Source organism: Geotrypetes seraphini, chromosome 8 (assembly GCF_902459505.1).
Source record: "Geotrypetes seraphini chromosome 8, aGeoSer1.1, whole genome shotgun sequence".
NCBI lineage: Eukaryota > Metazoa > Chordata > Amphibia > Gymnophiona > Dermophiidae > Geotrypetes > Geotrypetes seraphini.
In genome coordinates, this window is record NC_047091.1 from 127,221,389 (window position 1) to 127,242,584 (window position 21,196).

The window sequence follows — 21,196 nt, forward strand, 5'->3', positions numbered from 1 at the left end:
TGTAGCCTTTGAGATTGAAATGCTCCCACTTATGAAGGAGGGAGACTTTAGTTAATAGGTAGAAAATCGAGGTAAAGCGTGTTAGGCAAGAGTCATTGGCATAAATAATACACTTATGCCCACACTTGCCCACACTGGTTACTACCTGAAATTTACAGGCAGAAGTTTAGCAGGAAAAAATATAAGAAGTCTGTTAGAAGAGCAGAGGTGTCAGCTGCCAGTTCCAGTCCAGTGTGCACTGGGCTTTTCACCAGGGCAGAGACTGACAAGAAAAAGAATTAAAAGCACAAGGTAAAAAAGTAAAAGTTATTAGTACAGATGTGGCGTGTCTTAATTGAGTGACTGGTTTCACTTTAAACCCTGCTTTTCTTCAGAGCAGCTCAAATATTCTTACATGCAACACCCTAGAAAGCATATAATAGCAAATTATACAATGCAAACTGGTACAGGTAACACTACAAAGACTTTTGATAGTAAAATCTCACCAAATATAAAACCCAAAATATTACTGAAACTTTTCACAATTGTGTCATCCAGTCTAAAACAATTTAAGGGTTCCAAAAGGACTTTTGATTTCTATCTCACTCTGTCTATCAATCAAAATAGAAAGTCAATTGATATATAAAATCTCACCAAGTATAAAACCCCACAATATTACTGGAACTTTTCAACAGTGTGTCATCCAGTCTAATGTACAATCAATCTAAGGGTTTCCCAAGGGCTTTTGATTCTATCTCACTCTTATACATTTAAAAAAATTGAATTATACTTACCCAAATCATCAGGAAGGACCGAGACAAAGCCCTCAAAATGTCAGTTTCGTAAAATGTAAGGATGGTCGCACCCCCACAATGTTAGGTTGGAGGGGTTATGTTTGACACGGCCTTACAATCCGCGGTCCCGAGTTCAATACCTTCACAGATGACTCATTAGGGATAGAATCAAATAAGAAGCACAGCCAGGGGTGATTATATAAAGAATATATTATAGAAATAGTCTTAAAGAAAAGTAATATTTATAAGCATTACAATTAAGCAGAGAGCATTACACTTAAGCAGAGAGCAAAGCAGTCTCACTGCCTTACAGAGTCCAGAAGGAAGCATGAAGTTGCAGGGAAAGGCAGAGAGAAAGAGAAAAGGGGGATGGTCTAAGCTTTGTGTTCCATAGATAAAGGGAAGGATAGACAGAGAGAGGGAGAGCCAGAGTGCCAAGCCAAGAGATAGCTAGATAGAAAGAGAGAGAGAGGGCCAAGACCCCTCTCCTGATAGCTTGATAGAAGAAGAGAGAGACATATTGATAGAGCAGAGAGCAGGCTTTTATACCTTGGAATCTTATTCTGACTAGAGAAAATATTGTATCTCCCAGTATTTTTCTGTTTAGAACTTGCAAACTGTTTGAGACAATGGTCAATTTAATTGACAAAGGAGAGTGTGACATCTGCAAGCATGGTGATGGGGTTAAGTCTCTGGCTTGATCTGTGCACCATTGTCCTAAGCACCCTCTTAATTTTAGCTAGTCATGATTCAATCAGGGAAACTTAAAACATATCAGGGATACTTAACACAGTCTCCCTGCACTAAGGGTCTATCTGCCTTCCCATGCCAGGGTCAGATTGATATAATTTCCCATAGGCCTCTAGGCTGACAACCCCCTCTCCTGATGTCATATCCCCGCCCCCTTCCCTTTTTAAAGTTTGTTTTTAATGATGTAATTATCACTCCCCTCCCCTTTTACCCTCAAGTTCATATCTGTATTTGTAAATCGTCTTTTTAATGTTCACTTTTTCCCCCACTTATCTTAACCTTTTATTTTTTTAGTATTGTAAACTGGCTAGATGTATGTCGATGGTCGGTATATTAAAATTAATAAAACTTGAAAGTTGAAAATTTGTGTTGGAAGTGTTGAGATCCAACTCAAAAGTGAAAATACTTTCTGTGAGAATGTAGGATGGATATAGAAGTGCAAGCCTCTTTGAAATCCACTGAGCAAAGCCAATCACCTTTTTCTAACAGAGGAGAAGGGTTTCCAGAGAGACCATGAAAAACTTCTTCAGCAAGTATTTGTTGAGTTTTCAGAGGTCTAGAATTGGTTAAAGGCTTCCAGTATTTTTTGGTATCAGGAAATACTTGGAGCAGAACCCCCAGCCCCTTTCCTGTAGAGCAGGAGTGTCAAAGTCCCTCCTCAAGGACCGCAATCCAGTCGGGTTTTCAGGATTTCCCCAATGAATATGCATGAGATCTATTACCATACAATGAAAGCAGTGCATGCAAATAGATCTCATGCATATTCATTGAGGAAATCCTGAAAACCCGACTGGATTGCAGCCCTCGAGGAGGGACTTTGACACCCCTGCGGTAGAGGAACAGATTCTAGTGCATTTAGCTGGAGAAGAGTTGAGAGCTCTTGGTGAAAGAGGGTATTCTGGAGGGATTTGAAAAGAGACTCTGTTGGTGAGTGGACTGGAGGTTTTCTTAGCAAGCTCTTTATAAAGGCATCAAAAGGATGCCTGCTCTTTGCATTGAGACTGAGGTTGTGATTTCTGTGGTCTCTGTTACTTTGTGTGGAGTCGTTGAGCAGTAAATCTAGAATAGGGCTGAATGTAAAGGCATTTAGTATTATAATAATATGAAGACCTGGGTGAGGTAGAATATCTTCTAGACCCTGTCCCCAACCCTGTCCTGGAGGACCACCAGGCCAATCAGGTTTTCAGGCTACATAGAAACATAGAACATGACAGCAGAAAAGGGCCACGGCCCATCTAGTCTGCCCACACTAATGGCCCACCCCCTAACTACCTCCATGAAGAAATCCCACATGCCAATCCCATTTTTTCTTAAAATCTGGCACGCTGCTTGCCTCAATTACCTGTTGTGGAAGATTATTCCAGCGATCAACCACCCTTTCGGTGAAGAAATATTTTCTGGTGTCGCCATGAAATTTCCCACCCCTGATTTTCAACGGATGCCCTCTTGTTGCCGTGGGTCCTTAAAGGAAAAAGAGATCCTCTTCCACCTCGATACGGCCTGTGACATATTTGAACATCTCGATCATGTCTCCCCTCTCTCTGCGTTCCTCGAGTGAGTACAGTTGCAGCTTACCCAGTCGTTCCTCATACGGAAGATCCTTGAGTCCTGAGACCATCCTGGTGGCCATTCGCTGAACCGACTCAACTCTCCGCACATCTTTTTGATAATGCGGCCTCCAGAATTGTACACAGTATTCCAGATGGGGTCTCACCATGGATCTGTACAATGGCATTATGACCTCGGGCTTACGGCATGCATGAGAGAGATTTGTATATAATAGAAGTGACAGGCAGGCAAATCTGCTTTATGCATATTCATTAGGACTAGCCTGAAAACCCAATTGGTCTGGTGGTCCTCCAGGACAGGGTTGGGGACCACTGTTCTAGACAATGAAAATGATTGAGAGGTTTTGGGGGGGGGGGTTTAATCTTATCTGCAGAATCCTCAATTTTTTTTCCAAACAGGTCATCTTCCTTACAGGGCACATTGGCCAATCAGCGCATTGCAATGGCTACTGCAAACATTTGCGAAGAATTATCAAGGCTTCAAAGCTATTCTATCCATGAACTTTCTAATAATAAACAAGATTTTAGATTATTGTTAAAATTATTTTAAATTAATTGGGGGGAGTGATTCCTCCAAGTCTTGACAATTGTTTTAGCAAAGATTTTAAATAAATGGACATGCAAAATTGGTAGTTCATAAATAACTAGAAAATGTACTTGCCATTAGAGTCCAATATTCTAGCTTTTCTGCCTAGAGGAGCGAAGTGTAAATTCAAGAGCTGCATGAACTCTTGAGAGCAGATTCCACAACTAATGAATGGTATTGAAGTTGAGTTCTGTCAAATCCTGAAAACATTTAAATTCTATATGTTGTGTCTATCTTTCTACTTGGACTGATAAGGGAGTCTCCCAGTTATTAAATAAAGGGTACTTTAATGCATTATTTTGATGGTACTTCAAAATCAAAAAGTTCAGAAAGAGGTTCCTCCTCTGTTTCTATCTTGACGGGTAGAGCCTGTTCCATCTGCCTTATAAAGCCAGAAAAAGATATTTTCTAGCAGAGATGTGCATCATTGATGAGGAAGAGAAGGATCAGAAGGTGTATCATAGGATTTTTCTGCTAATATTACTACAAACAATCCAAAACATAGCACTGAGACTTATCTTTTCCTTGAGGAAACACGACCACATCACAGAGGCATACCTCAACTCACACTGGCTTCCAATTCCGGCAAGAATACTATTCAAATTCTACTGCCTACTATTTAAAGCCATAAATGGTGACAGCCCAACCTACCTGAACAACCGCTTCACCAAAACTACTTCAACAAGACATAGGAAAACCCACACTCCATTCACGCACCCTCCTATCAAAGAAGTCAAACAGAAAAAACTATATGATGGCCTCCTAGCCACACAAGCAGCAAAACTCGACAACCAAATCTACAATCTATTGATTATGACCCCAGACTACAAAACATTCAGAAAAGAAATAAAGACCCTACTTTTCAAGAAATTCCTGCAAATGACTTAATACCGCTAGCTCCTTCCCACTCCCAATACCACTTCCCAATACCTGCCCAATTCCCCAAAGCAACCTCATCCACTCTTTATCTCCTCTAGGAATTACCAGATATCTTCTTCTTGTAATACATTTTTTGTAATTCTTTTGTAATCTGCCTTGAACCGCAAGGCAGTGGCGGAATAGAAATCTCTAATGTAATGTAATGTAATACTCCCGACTAGAGGAATCAGGGAATATGCATCGAGAGGAGTGTCGACTATGTGTCGAGGTGCAGGTCAATGTTCTGAAACAGGAGATAACTCTTCCACCAAAGAAGATGCATAAGTCTTTGCAGACTCTGATGCTCGACAATGATTGCCCTCGATCAATATATCCTTGGACTGGGCTGAGAAAGGCACGGAAGCCTTTAATGCCTGTGAAGACTGAGATTAAAGTAGCCCCAAAAGCTCTTGTCTGAGCATAGCCCAGATCTCCTCCTGGAGAGGTGGTGCCAGTACCAGAAGAGACATCAGCAAAGAAAGCAGTTTGCTGTGCTGGATGGTGGGGTGTGTGAGACTTGATATTCCTACGAGAAGACATCATCTGGATGGAAGGAGAACAGTCATCGCTGCATCAACACTTACTGTGCTTAAGAAGTCAACACTTGGTAGGATACAGCGGCATGCCTAGAAGAATGTTTGTGCTTCTTAGCTTTCTAATATGCTATATCCTTCAATGTTGGAGGCATCAATGAAAAAGATGTAGAGTCCTGCCTCTGTAAGGAGCTTGATGCCAGACGCTCTGGATGTGGTGTCGAAGCACTCAGTGCTGAGGTTATAGGAAGCTGAGTGTCAGTTTCTGAGTCACCACCATAATGGAAGCTGATACACCAAAAGATTTATCCAAAATTTTCGAGCTTTGAGTGACCTCTTCCATACAGACAAGAGGCACAATTAAAGTCTTGATGTTCAGGACCCAGACATTGGACATACCAATTATGTTGGCCAGAGCCAGAGATAACCTGATTACAAGAAGGCAAGCAGAATAAACAAAAAGTTCTCCACAGAAACCAAAGGGAAACAGAAACAACAGAGTAGATAGAACGTCAGCAGACACTGAAGATGTTTCAAATAAACAATTTTGTTGGACCACAAATCAAATTTCACTGTCTCGACACAACGCAATTGTGCTTTGGTCAACAGGCCATAAACAACTATATTGGACCACAAATCTAATTTCACTGTCTCAACACAAATCGAGTTATATATACAAACACACATCAAAGAAAAAAAGCAGATGCACTGTATAAAACATTTAAATCTATCTTCTCATAAAATATGATTAGGATTGTGTCTATAGAAAGATACCTTTATTTCTTGAATTTTTATTATTTTTTTATCTTAATTATGTTTGAGAAGATATGTATTTGTTTATCTCTATTTTATTAAGTTGTCATTGATTTTTTAAATGTTTATGAATAGATATAGATGTACTGCATATGTTTTATACATTTGCTTTTGTCTGAGATGCATTTATTTATTAATACTTTCTTATATACACCATCCATTTTTCATATATTAATTATTTGTTCTTTATTTTTGTTTGCTTTTAATTGTTTAGAATCCTGAGGCAAGCCTCTTGGCTGAAACACGATCCATGTCAAGTCAATGAACTTTGATTTGTGGTCCAATAAAACTGTTTATTTGAAACATCTTCAGTGCCTGCTGGCTTTTGTCTACTCCATTGTTGCTGTTTCTCCTGACTACATCAAGAGCATTTCTTAAAGCTGTTCAGCATAGTCTGACATGGAGGGGAAAATGGCCAATGCTAAATCAAAGGGCAAAATGGCCCAGGAAGCTTGATTGAAAAGTATCCCAAAACAATTGATGCTCCCCAATAAGAGGCTCAAGATGTGTTGAAGATCAAAACCAAAAATTCAGAATTACAGGATCATAATAAAAACAAGGAATTATGATGAAAACTATAAAAATAAGGATGGGAAGGCACAAAAAAGCTGAATGATTTCACATGCTGAAGAGAAAACTGAACACAGTTTCTCAGCTCCACGCAAAACGAAGAACTGATGGTCCTGTGAGCTGAGTTGGGCACTGCCTAAAAATTTAAAGTGACTAATAAACTAAGACACCTGCTCATGATTACAAAGATGTAAAAACAGAAGCAAAATCTGTCTCCACATTTCAAAGCATTTTCACTGCCCTAGAATAATAGACAAAAATACATATCAGAGATATAAATTATGTGAGTTGATGTATAGAACCTACTCTATAAGATTTTGCTATATCTAATGGCTAGCAACAAAACCATTTTTAAAATAGAAACATAGAAACATGATGGCAGATAAAGGCCAAGTGGCCCATCTAGTCGGCTGATCCACAGTATTTATTATCTCTTTCTTTCTCTGAGATCCCACATGCCTATCCTAGGGCCTCTTGAATTCAGACACTGCATTTCCACCACCTCTTCCGGGAGACTGTTCCACACATCTACCACCCTTTCCGAAGAAAAGTATTTCCTCAGATTACTCTGGAGCCTATCACCTCATATCTTCATCCTATGCCCTCTCATTGCAGAGTTTCCTTTCAAATGAAAGAGATTAGACTCATGCACATTTATATCATGTAGGTATTTAAACGGCTCTATCATATCTCCCCTCTCCTGCCTTTCCTCCAGAGTATACAGATTGAGATATTTAAGTTTGTCCCCATACGCCTTATCACGAAGACCACATACCATTTTAGTAGCATTCCTCTGCACCGACTCCATCCTTTTTATATCTTTTTGAAGGTGCAGCCTCCAGAATTGTACACAGTATTCTAAATGAGGTCTCACCAAAGTCTTATACAGAGGCATCAATACCTCCTTTTTCCTACTAGCTATACTTCTCCCTATGCAACCTAGCATCCTTCTAGATTTTGCCGTCACCTTTTCAACCTGTTTGGCCACCTTAAGATCATCATATACAATCACACCCAAGTCCCGCTCTTCCGTCGTGCACATAAGTTCTTCAACCCATAAACTGTACCGTTCCCTCTGGTTCTTGCACCCCAAATGCATGACCTTGCATTTCTTAGCATTAAATTCTAGCTGCCAAATTTCAGACCATTCTTCAAGCTTCGCCAGGTCTTTCTTCATATTATTCACACCATCCGGCATGTCTACTCTATTGCAGATTTTGGTATCATCTGCAAAGAGGCAAATCTTACCTGACAACCCTTCAGAAATATAATTTATAAAAATGTTAAAAAGAACAGGCCCAAGAACAGAACCTTGAGGCACACCACTGGTAACATCCCTTTCCTCAGAGTGATCTCCATTGATCACTACCCTTTGTCACCTTCCACACAACCAGTTCCTGACCCAACCCGTCACTTTGGGACCCATCCCGAGGGCACTCAGTTTATTTATTAGATGTCTGTGTGGAACACTGTCAAAAGACTTTGCTAAAATCGAAATAAACCACATCTAGCGCACATCCTCTATCTAATTCTATGGTCACCCAGTCAAAGAAATTGATCAGACTTGTCTGACAAGACCTACCTCTAATGAATCCATGTTGCCTCCAGTCCTGTAATCCACAGGATTCCAGAAACTTGACCATTCTCTGTTTTAAAAGTGTTTCCATAAATTTGCTTATCACAGAAGTCAGACTTACTGTCCTGTAATTTCCTACTTCTTCCTTACTTTCACTTTTGTGACGAGGGACTACATCCGCTCTTCTCCAGTCCTCCAGTACCACTCCCAACTCTAGAGACTCATTGAAAAGGTCAGCAGAGCTACCAGAACTTCCCTATGTTCCTTCAGCACCCTCAGATGTACACCATTCGGCCCCATCCCTTTGTCTACCTTTATTTTAGCTAGCTCCTAAGAACATAAGAATCGCCGCTGCTAGGTCAGACCAGTAGTCCATCATGCCCAGATGTCCGCTCACACGGTGGCCCTTAGGTCAAAGACCAGTGCCCTGAGACTAGCCTTACCTGCGTACATTCTGGTTCAGCAGGAACTCATCTAACTTTTTTCTTGAATCCCTGGAGGGTGTTTTCCCCTATAACAGCCTCTGGAAGAGCGTTCCAGTTTTCTACCACTCTCTGGTTGAAGAAGAACTTCCTTACGTTTGTACGGAATCTATCCCCTTTTAACTTTAGAGAGTGCCTTCTCGTTCTCTCTACCTTGGAGAGGGTGAACAACCTGTCTTTATCTACTAAGTCTATTCCTTTCATTATTTTGAATGTTTTGATAATGTCTCCTTTTTTCAAGGGAGTTTCTCTAATCTCTCACTGTACGGCAACTCCTCCAGCCCCTTAACCATTTTAGTCACTCTTCTCTGAACCCTTTCGAGTAGTACTGTGTGCTTCTTCATGTACGGCGACCAGTGCTGGACGCAGTATTCCAGGTGGGGGCGTACCATGGCCCTGTACTGCAGCATGATAACCTTCTCCGATCTGTTCGTGATCTCCTTCTTAATCATTCCTAGCATTCTGTTCGCCATTTTCACTGCCACCGCACATTGCGTGGACGGCTTCATTGACTTATCTACTAGTACTCCCAAGTCTCTTTCCTTTGGGTCTCTCCAAGTACTGCACTGGACATCCTGTATTCGTGTATAAGATTATTGTTACCGACATGCATCACCTTACACTTATCCATATTAAACCTCATTTGCGATGTCGCAGCCCATTTCTCGAGCGTGTTTATGTCACGTTGCAGGTCTTAGCAATCCTTCTGTGTCTTCAATACTCTGAATAACTTCGTATCGTCTGCAAATTTAATCACCTCACTCGTCGTACCAATTTTCAGGTCGTTTATAAATATGTTAAAGAGCACGGGTACAAGCACCGAACCCTGTGGCACTCCACTCGTGATGCTTTTCCAGTCTGAGTATTGTCCATTTACCCCCACTTTCTCTTTCCTATCCGCCAACCAGTTTTTAATACACATGAGTATTTCACTCTCGATACCATGGCTCGCAAATTTTTGAAGTAGTTGTTCATGCGGGATATTGTCAAACACCTTCTGAAAATCCAGATATACAATGTCGACCGGGTCACCCTTGTCTATCTGCCTCATTAACATAACCCTCTGAAAATCGATCAGGGTCTATTACTCTTCCATTCCTATTCACATTTGCCTTCTGCGGTCTTGCTCCCAGCGCTTCAGCCGTGAACACAGAACAAACATATTTGTTAAGCAATTCAGCCTTTTCTTTATCAGCTTCTACATATTCCTCCCCTTCACCTTTGAGTCTCACAACACTAATGTTTAAGTTTCAAGTTTATTAATAAATTTGATAAATCGCCTATTAGAATCACTAAGCGATGTACAAAATCAAAATAGAGTATAATAAAAAGAAACAAACATTTAACAGTGTACTTTCATAAAAAACAAACATGAGTTGGGAGGGAAAGACTAAAAGTTACAATTTTCAATTTAAGGTAGAAAAAATGGAAAAAAACAAGAGGGTAAGGGGTAGTTAAACCACAGCATGATTTAGAATCTCACTAAACATTTAAATATTAAAAGCATCTTTAAATAAATAAGATTTTAAAAGTTTTTTGAATATTGTAACGTCTTTTTCGTTTCTAATATATTGTGGCAGGGCGTTCCACCATTGAGGTCCCATCACAGAGAATATGTCAGATCTTCTTGTTCCAATAATTTTCAGAGAGGGGACTGTAAGGAAATTTTGACCAGAAGAGCGGAGTGAGCGTTGAGAACTGTGAGGTATTAATAGTCTAGATATAAATTGAGGTTCATTGAAGGCTAGAGTTTTAAAGATGAGCAGTATTATTTTAAAGGTGATTCTATGACCAATTGGAAGCCAGTGAGCATCTATTAACAATGGTGAGACATGATCGTATTTCCTAGCATTATATATTAATTTAATGGCAGTGTTTTGTATCAGCTGAAGTCTCCTTTTTTCTTTTTTTATATATCTAAAAAAATGTCTTGTCTTCCCATTTTACTATGTCAGCTAATTTTTTCTTCCATTTGCATCTTTGCTTTCCTGACTACATGACCAGCCTCTCTTAACTTTTCCAGATACTTTTGCCTGTCTTCCTCTTTCTGCGATCTTTTGTCATTTATGAAAGCTAACCTCTTATTCCTTACCTTCTCAGATACTACTTTTGAGAACTAAAGCGGCCTTCTTTTCCTTTTCCTTCCTTGCTTCACAAAAAGGTTTGTCACCCTTACAATCGCTCCTTTCAGTTTTGCCCACTGGATTTCCACTCCTTCCAGACGTTCCCACCCAGGCAACAACTGCTTGACTTAAACCCATATGGGTCAATATTCAAAAGCAGGGTAGATTAGGTTCTTTTCTAAATAATCTTTCTATTAGAAAGGCATTTGAGACTTTAATCAGTGGGTGGCGCAGTGGTTGAAGCTACAGCCTCAGCACCCTGGGATTGTGGGTTCAAACCCTGCACTTCTCCTTATGACCCTGAACAAGTCACTTAATCCTCCAGAGCCCCAGGCAGTGACGTACCAAGAGGGGGCAGGGGAGGCGGTCCACCCCAGGTGCAAGCCCTGAGGGAATGCTCCCGGCCTTGAAGCCGTTGGCATCCGGTTCCCCCCCCTGACGTCCGGATTCTCCCCCTGGCTTCCCCCTCGCTCCATTTGCGGTGGAGAAGCAGCCTGCAGCGGGATCGCAATGCCAGCGATCCCTGCGCTACTTCGGCGCTGCTTCCTTCGCCGCAGTCCCGCCCCCTCCTCTGACGTCAGAGGAGGGGCGGGACCGTGGCGGAAGAAGCAGCGCCGAAGCAGCACAGGGATCGCTGGCATCGCGATCTTGCTGCGGGCTGCTTTTCTACCGTAGGTGATGCGGGAAGGCCAGGGGGATGAGCGGTCCTTCAGGGTTGGGGGGCGAGCAGTGGGGCAGGCAGGCAGACCTTCAAGGGGGGGATAGGCCTTCAAGTGGGGGACAGGCAGGCAGGCCTTCAAGGGGGACAGGCAGGCAGGCCTTCAAGGGGGGGACAGGCAAGCAGGCCTTCAAGGGGGAGACAGGCAAGCAGGCCTTCAAGGGGGAGACAGGCAAGCAGGCCTTCAAGGGGGGGGGATAGACCTTCAAGAGGGTCAGGCAGGCAGGCCTTCAAGGGGGGAGACAAGCAGATCTTCAAGGGGGACAGGCAGGCCTTCAAGGGGGGGGGACACAGGCCTTCAAGGGGGGGACACAGGCCTTCAAGGGGGACAGACAGGCAGACCTTCAAGGGGGGGACAAGCCTTCAAGGGGGGGACAAGCCTTCAGGGGAGGGGGGCCCTGGTGTAGAAGTACACGGAGGGAAGGGGGGGGGTTCAAAGAGACGCGCATATGCCAGACTTTGGGTGGGAAGAAATAATGGGTCTGAAAATAGAGGAGAGGGAGAGAGATGATGGACCATGGTTTTTAGGGAGGGAAGGAACAGAAAGGGAGAGAAGTTGGACACAAGGGATAGTGTGGAGGGGGGCTAGAGATACTGGATAGGAGGGTAGTTGGGAAAAGAAAGGGAGAGATGGTGGATCCTGGTGTGGAGGGAGAGATGCTGGATGAAAGGGTAATTAAGAAAAGATGGATCTGTGGAGGGAGACGAAAAAAGGAAAGATGCCAGACCTCCTGAGGAAGGAAGGGAAACGGGGAGGACACAGATGGCAGATGGATGGTTAGCATGCAGAAAGAAGGAAGAAGGAGACCCTGGCAACCAAGTTATCAGAAGACAACCAGAGCCTTGGACCAACAAGATTTGAAAAATAACCAGACAACAAAAGGTAGAAAAACTAATTTTATTTTCTGTTTTGTGATTACAATATGTCAGATTTGAAATGTGTATCCTGACAGAGCTGGTGTTAGACCGTAAACATGAGCTAGGATTTAACAGAGAGAGGAAAAGTCCTTTTTGTTTCTTTATTTTATTTACACCACAGCGCCAATATGGTTAGGAGAAGCCAAAGGGGGTGAAAAAGGTATAAAATAAACCCACCAGGATGTTTGGAAAAAAACAACACCCAATTGGGCAGGAAAATCGAATCGAAAAACCAATTCAAAAGGCTGAATCGAATCAAATTTTTTTCCTGAATTGGGCAGCACTAGTTTGCGCTACTGTCTTAAACTTTAGGACCTGGGATTGGGGAGAGATGGCATCCTCAGTACTTTATAATGCAAGTGAAATGAGGATTTGGTCAGACTTTTGAAGGGTCTGCAGAAGAAAAATATTGTATAGGCCCAGAGAGTTCAGTTAAAATATGTGCTTTATAAGAAAATATAATAATGTGTTTTATAAAATTTATAAGCATTGCTGGCCTACCCGGTGAGGTGTTCCTAATGGTGGTGGTGGTGCAGCGTGTCAATATGTTGAAAGGAAGAGGTGGTCTGGGAAATTCTGCTGAGCAAACTCCGGGCCCATTTCCACCCCCCAGTTAGTCCACTTCACTCAACGGGTTCACACACTGAGTGGGTCTTTGGGTGTTGTGCCTGGTAGTTGTTTTGCGATCTCTTCCAGTGGTTTGTCAGTATCTCCTTGTGGTCCAAGGAAGGAAACTTTGTTAACCTTAGCATTGACCTTCAGAATATGTTTGTAACAGCACTGCTTGTGTGGCATTAGGCTATGTAGTGATCAAAAAAACCAAAACAGACCTTTGCACATTTTTGCACTATATGGTGGGTGTATGAGGAGATTCACATTTCCTGCACAGCTAAGTCCTTGTGAAGTTACCTTGTTCTTTCTGTATTTGACATCTAGCAAGATCTCTGTTTGGAAGGAAAGATCTAAGTTTAAAAATGAAGTGGCCAGAAGTTATGGTAAAAGCAGTTAGCATTGCTGGTTTTAAGAAAGGTTTGGACAAATTCCTGGAGGAAAAGTCCATAGTCTGTTATTAAGACATGGGGGAAGGGTCTGCTTGCCCTGGATCGGTAGCATGGAATGTTGCTACTCTTTGGGTTTTGACCAGGTACTAGTGACCTGGATTGGTTACCATGAGAATGGGCTACTGGGCATGATGGACCATTGGTCTGACCCAGTTAGGCTATTCTTATGTTATGGTCTCATCTGTAGGGGCCTTTGTTTTCACTTCTTATTTTAATGTATTTTTTTTCTGGGAACTTATCAGTGTTTTTTTATAATGGGAACAAAAATGGAAGAGAATTAATGTGTGTGGAATGGAGGGGTAACTAATTTCTTCAGCTAACTAATTCAATCCACCTCAACCAGACATAGGAGAACTCATGCACCATTCACACACCCTCCAACCAAAAACGTCAAAAGAAAAAAAACTGGTTGACAACCTCCTAACACTCAACCCCCAACTCTACAACCTATTGACCTCGACCACAGACTACAAAACCTTCAAAAAAGAAATAAAAACCCTTCTATTCAAAAAACACATAATACCAAACTAACACAATCAAAACTGTCCCAAGCATCACCTGCAACTACTCCATATATACTTCTGATGTCATGACAATTCAGACATAATTTATGTTATGTTTGAAATAATGGTTACATATATGAGGTTCAATAAAAGAAAATTTTCACTGCCTGTTTCTATTCTGGCCATTTATTCCGTTTCATGGTTATTACAAAAAATATTTTTTTACATGGGGGGTGTCAAAAAATGATGGGCCCCGGGTGCCACATACCATAGGTATGCCACTGGCCCCAGGTACATTAGATAGATTGTGAGCCCACCAGGACAGATAGGGAAAATGTTTGAGTACCTGATTGTAAAACCGCTTAGATAACCTTGATAGGCGGAATATAAAATCCTAATATAACTCGTGTAGAAGGCATCATCCACATTTTTTGGATCTGCCTCCTGTATCAAGGGGCAGTGCTGTATCTCCTATGTTTGTACCAAAGTAGTTGAAAACCACTATAAGAGAAGAAACAAAGAGAAATGGCATGGGGAACTCCCTGACAAAGCCAAGTCTGCTTTGCTCTTAAATGATTACAATTAAAGAAACCAATTCTAACATAACAAAACAACAAGGTGGAATTAAACAAGCTACATGAGTACAACCAGCACTAACACTTATGTAGTTTTCAGTTTCCCTTTGCCTTTTTGCAATAAAGAGTATCTTGGTACTCTTCAGACCTGTTTGACTGGACAAAGTCAAGCATCTAAATATACACACATGTCTGAGACAGTAAACAGGCAAATTGAAATCTGACAGGGTGGTCCTTTAAGATGCATATGCCTTTCTACTAGAAAGAAGAATATTGAGGTAAGAACCTAATCTTCCTTTCTTGTGCAAAAGGTATGTGAGTCTAGAACCAGTGGGACATACCAAAGAAGTCCCCTGAATCTAGAGTGGGGTAGATAAGCCTGCTGTTAGCACCAAGAACCCAAAAGTGGTGTCCAGTCGTGTCGCTACATCCACCCTGTAAAATTTTGTGAAAATATGAAGCATGGTCCACATAGCCACCCTACAAGTCTCCTTGAGTGGAACTGCCCCAGACTCTGGCCATGAAGAAGCCACACCCTTTGTAGTGTGTGCTCTTGAAAAAATTGATGGTTGTTTACCACACCCTATACACGTTGAAGAAATAGCCATGTAAATCCATCTTGAAGTCTTAGAAGCAAGTTTCCCCAGGCGACTAGGACTTGTTAGTACACAAATATGATCTGAGAAACAAAATCATTCATCATCTTGAGGTAACAAAGAAGAACTCTCCTAACATGCCAAGAATTTGTCCTTTTTCTTTGAAATCGGGAATGGTGAGCAGGTAGCCGGACTTCCTGATTTACATGGAAGGCCAATACCACCTTTGAAAGAAAAGAAGGTACCGTGAGCAGCGAGACCCCAGCCTCTGTAAATCTGAGGAAAGGCTCACTGCAAGACAGAGTATGCAGCTCCAATACCCTTCAAGCTAAGGCGATAGCTACTAAAAAAAAACAACCATCTTAACAGTAAGATCCATCAGCAACGCCTCTAGTAAAGACTTGTATGGGAACTTACAGAGGGCATGCAACATAATGTTAAGATTCCACGTCAGGAATGACTGTCACACAGGAGGATGCAGTCATTAACACTCTCTTCAAAAATCTGGTTACATCAGGATGAGAAGAAAACCCCCCCCAAAATCTTTCTCCATTCAAGCTCTAAACCACGAGAGGCCTTCCATCTGCACTTTGACGGAACCAACAGCCAGACTTTTTTTAAGCCCATCTAGAAGAAAAACTAGGACCATGACTTTGGAGCCTTAAAAGGCTCAATATTCTTCTTAGCCCACCAGTACTGAAATGTTTTCCAAGCCTTAGCATAGACAGTGGACACCTCTGAGTAGCCCTTCTGTGCTAAGACCATGCACTCAAGAACCTGTAAGCCCAAATCTTTCTGGATTCCCCAGGGCAACTGGACCCTGTGAGAAAAGAGTTGGATGAAATGGCAATTTGAAACACTTGTCCTTCTGTAGACAAAACAGATCCACATATCATGACCGATATGGCCAATCTGGAGCAACCAAGATTATCAACCCTAGATAGGTTGCTATTCTTCGAATGACCTAGCCTATCATGGGCCATAGGGGAAAACATACCACAGCCCTTTCTCTGACCAAAGTTGCACTAGAGTATCCATGCCGGCACTTCCGGGCTCGAAACTTTGGCAGAATCAAAAGACTTTTTTGTTGGCTGCTGATGCCACCATATCGAATCTCAGATGCCCCCATCGATGCACATTGCTGTCAAAAGCCTTCCAGAACAGAGACCACTTCCCTGGATCTATGGTCTGATGGTGGAGAAAGTGGGCCTGCACATTATCCACTCCCGCTACATGTGCTGCCGATAGAGCAAATGATGAGAAAGAAAGTCTTGCATTAAAAGAGGCTTAAAGAAAAACATGAGATAACAGACACAAAAGCTCAAACGGATGAATATGTTCATTTTCCATCTAGCCGAGACCTCTTTCAGGCTAACAGAGTTCAAAAACGATGAGAGGCTATGACTGCCAACATTTGTAACATACAGCATATAAAGCATGCAAACTATATTTTTCTTTCCTTAAGCACTGTCCAACCCCCCAAAGAACCATCATCTTATGTTTCAGATATAACACAACGTACCTGCTTTGTTTTTCTGTATCTAACATCCTCTGCACCTCTCGAAGCCGGCACTCAAATTGTGATTTCTCATCCTCTAGAGAGCTTCTCCAGGCCTCCCACTGCCGCTCCTTCTCCAATAGCTCATCATTTAAGGCCTCAAGGTCCATTACTTGCTCCTCCAAACATTGTGCATGTTGTCTTTAAGGCTTCCATTGTCTACAAAGAAATCCTTCCATCAGCAGCAATCAACCCTCTTTAAATTCACCCCTCTCATCTTATTATACAATAATGCTTGTGAATACAGTGTTGTATAGAGAATATGACAGCAGATAACCCCTGCATAGTAAATCTAGTCTGCTCTTTACCTTTTCTATTGCTATATTACAGACCTCATTCAGTCTCTGGCAGTGCTTTTGTTTCCTTAAAAATGTAAACCTGTAAAAATGTACACCTGTGTGGATTCTGATACAGATTTTGCATCCATCAATGCATTTAGGATGCTATGTCTCATTCTATTTACTTTCAGTCACATACTAAAATTCCCTATTCTAGAACTAACTTTCTAAAGAAAACACTTGTCTCTTGTACTTCTACAGCTTTAGGGTATTTGAATGTAAATCCAGGCTGTTATATCTTTTTTTATTTTTTTTTTGGTGCTAGGACCATTTTAATAGTTTCAGTTCTACCCCACCAAGTTAGAAAAAGAGGAGATCATGTGTGAAAAAGCTCTGTGGTTATTTTTATAATATTCTCACTGTTATATATAAGTGTATCTTTTATATTTTTACCGAACCATATACTCAAGTATTTTATTTTAGATGGTTCCCATTTAAATGGATATTGTGAGATCTGATGATGTAGTACCATTTTAGAAAGGGGCATTATAGCTGATTTTGTCCAATTATTTTTGTAACCTGAAAGTTGCAAGAAAGAATTTATACAAGCAAGAAGGTGTGGCAAAGAGTCCAATGTAAGGTATAGCAAAATGTCATCTGCATAGATGGATAATTTGTATTGGCTTGTCTTATTTAAGACTCCTCTTATAGAAGGGTTAGTGCGGATAGATATAGCTAGGGGTTCAAGTGCTGGATTAAATAATAGTGGGGAAAGGGTGCAATCTTGTTTAGTGCCTCTATAAAGAGTAAACTTAGGAGATGTCATATTATTCACAAAAATGGTTTCTTGTGGAGATTTATAAAGTAAGTGTAACATAGTAATAAATCAGTCACCAAATCCAAACCAATTAAGTGTTTTAAAAAGAAAAGGCCATTCAATCCTGTCAAAAGCCTTTTCGGCATCAAGTGATAAAACAACATGTGGGTTATCCATGTTCTGGATCACAGTTATTATATTCCAGAACAAACGAGAGTTATAATTAGGTAATCTGCCCAATGTAGAACCATTCTGATCACTGTGTATTAATGACAGTAAAACATTTGAGAGTCTAATAGCTAGTAATTTAGCAAATATTTTATTATCTGTATTTATTAAAGAAATTGGTCTATAGTTTGACTTGAGAAGGATCTCTACCAGGTTTTGATATGATTATTATTTTAGATTTCATAAAGGAAGCATTAGAGATAGAGATATCATCTACCTGTACTAACAAATGCTGATAGAGTGTTAAAAGTTTGGGAGCAAGTATATTGGAAAAAGCCAGGTCATTACAGTCTATTCTCCATACAAAAGGTTTGTATAGAATTAGCAAAACTGTAAACGGGCAAGGCAGTAGCTTCCCAAACCTGTACTTGAGGTCTCACAACTAGTCAGGATTTCAGGATATTCACAGTGAGTATGCATAAGTTAAGTTTGCATATGCTGGGTTTCAGATGTATAGAAATTTATCTTGGCATATTCATTGTAGATATCCTGAAAGTCCAGCTGGCTATGGAGACCTAAGGATAGATTTGTGAAGCTCTGCCATAGAATATGAATTGTACTTAAATGTTCGGGGTGCTTCATTGGCAATACTATTCTTGCATTTCTTGAGACAACAGTGTTTCCAGAGGATTGATGATGAGCAGATGTTTTCCCTCTTCATAAAATTGGCGGTAGGGAGAATGGTGGCGACTATGGCAGTCCATATGGTTTCTGTGGTGGGTAAATTAATGTAATCACTACTGAAGGAAAGGATAGAAAAATATTGTGAATCTAGCATATTAAGATATAACATATTTGGTGGGACACCTTCAAAGCTACCATTAGAAGGGCACCTAATCAGAAGCTATCTTTACTTAGCCATTTGTGAGATCATTGATGCCATGAAACAATTACCTAAAAATAAATCACCAGATACATCTACTAGCTGTTTACTGCCAGTCATTTGTGGTACTTCTTCAAACCCTTTTGCAGTGAATAATGATTAGGTTTTTACCTTTGCTAATCTTCTTTCTTGAAAATCCACACTTTATTCTGTTACCAGTGGGTTATTTCCATCTACCCACCAAGACTTTGTAGGAAGCCTCAAATGCCAGACACTTAAACCTCTCACCCTCTTACCCTCATCATTGTCCCTGTAACCTCGGTCAGTCTTAAAGCAACCAGGAATATGGCTAACCTCTGACTCCACAGCCAGAAACATGGCTAATCTCCGACTCCTACCCTAGAATAACTGAAGTTTGCCCACAAGGTTACAAAATACCAGTAGTTTGCAGAGACAAAAAATGGGAAGGAGGACTAGTCATCCTGGCCAAAAAAATATAGCTTTATAGGACAAAACCTCCACCCCACACATGGACCTATTTGCCTGCCAACTATCAGGTCCAACACTCAAAGGTGCCATAACCTGCCTCCTTTGGTACATAATACCAGGAAAATGGAACACAGCAAAGCCAGAATTCGAAGAATTTATATTCAGAAACTCCCTCACATAAGCATACAACCTAATATCAGGAGATCTAAACCTGCATCTCGAAAACAAAGCTTCCAAACAAACAGAAAGCCTCTTATCATTCCTCAAAGCACTATCCTACAGAATCCTGGACCCCCAAGCCATACACGAGAAAGGCCATTAACTCGACATAACGGCCTTTATGTCCCAACAACCCACAACACCGGAAATTCACACTATGAATTGAACCTGGTCATGCTCCCTCTGGTCAGACCACTACATGTACACCTTCAAAATCAACTGGGCATGGGGCAAAACCAAACAAAATAACCAAAGATTAACATATGAAACACACAAAAAGATAGACCCTCCTAAATTCTGGAACAAAGCAGACACCATGATCCAAGATGGAAACCCCATAGACTTCCTTAACCACTGACGCACCCTAAGTACAACCATCCTTAAAGATATAGCACAACTGCAAACAAAAACCAGAATCTGCAGATGCTCAGACAAATGGTTTGACAGCGAACTAATGCAATTCAAACGACAATGCAGACGTTTCGAAAAAGAATGGAGAAAATAAAACCAAGAACACACAAAAACAGCCTGGAGAGCACTAAACAAACAATACAAATAAGCGCTAAAAGAAAAGAGAAAAACATACTACACTAATCAGATAGGCATAGAAATCTAAGACACCAAAACCCTTTTCAAATTACTAAAAGAACTCAGACACCAAACCCTACCTAGCCACCAAAAATGCCCCACCCCACCCCCACAGCCACCCAACTGGCTAACTTCTTCAGAAACAAAATCTCAACAGCCAAAGATACCTCCACCTCGATGAAATCATGCTACCTCCCATAGAAAGAGTCCTGCGCAGCAGATATAAACTGGTCAGACTTCCCAGACATACAATGGCCCAACCTAAACAGACGCTACAAAAAATACAATCATGCGGCTTGTAACATCAACCACTGTCCCCCCATACCTGTTAAAAGCAGCCAGCACTAAATTCCACATCCACCTCTTGCAATGGATTAATCACATGCTCACAGAGGGCCAATTTCCATAAGATCTCACCAAAATCATAGCCCCCATTCTGAAAGACCCAAAAGGGGCTACAGATCAGCCATCCGATTACAGGCCTATAGCCTCAATACCGCTTTACATCAAGGTAATGGAAGGCCTTTTAGCAAAACTTCTCACTGAATACTTAGAACACCACAACATATTTCACCCCTCACAATCAGGTTTCAGAGGCAACTACAATACAGAGACACTATTAGACTCTCTCCTAGACACAGCCAAACGACACCTGAGCAAAGGCAAAAAAATGTTGCTCATACAGTTTGATCTCACAATGGCATTTGACCTGGTAGATCACGATATCCTACTACAGACACTGGAAGCAATAGGAATCAAAGGCAAAGTTCACAATTGGTTTAAAGGATTCCTCCGCTCAAGGAGGTACAGAGTCAAATCAAACAAAGAACAATCAGAATCCTGGACCAACCCCTGTGGAAACCAACAAGGTGGAAACAACCTTTGCATAGCCACACTAAACATAACTTCAGACAGCTACACTGATGATAGCACCATATTACTCCCTTATGTCCAATCCAACCCCAATACTAAAAACAAACTACACATAACACTAGAAACAGTGTCACAATGGATGAGAAACCACAAATTAAAGCTGAACCAAGACAAAACCAAATTCCTACTTCTAGAAAAAAACAAAAACCCCAACCATAACAAACCTAGAAATAAACTCTATCATATATCCCATACAACCC

The 21,196-nt window shown here is 41.2% G+C and overlaps 1 protein-coding gene across 1 annotated transcript in view; it reads right to left on the reverse strand.

The window, feature by feature from the left end:
- The window catches only part of CIT (citron rho-interacting serine/threonine kinase), a 702,016-nt gene that overhangs the window by 362,763 nt on the left and 318,057 nt on the right, over positions 1-21,196 (reverse strand). Inside the window, 2 exon segments of the mRNA XM_033956569.1 lie at positions 16,586-16,746; positions 16,748-16,780. Coding sequence (XP_033812460.1) covers positions 16,586-16,746; positions 16,748-16,780 — 194 coding nt within the window.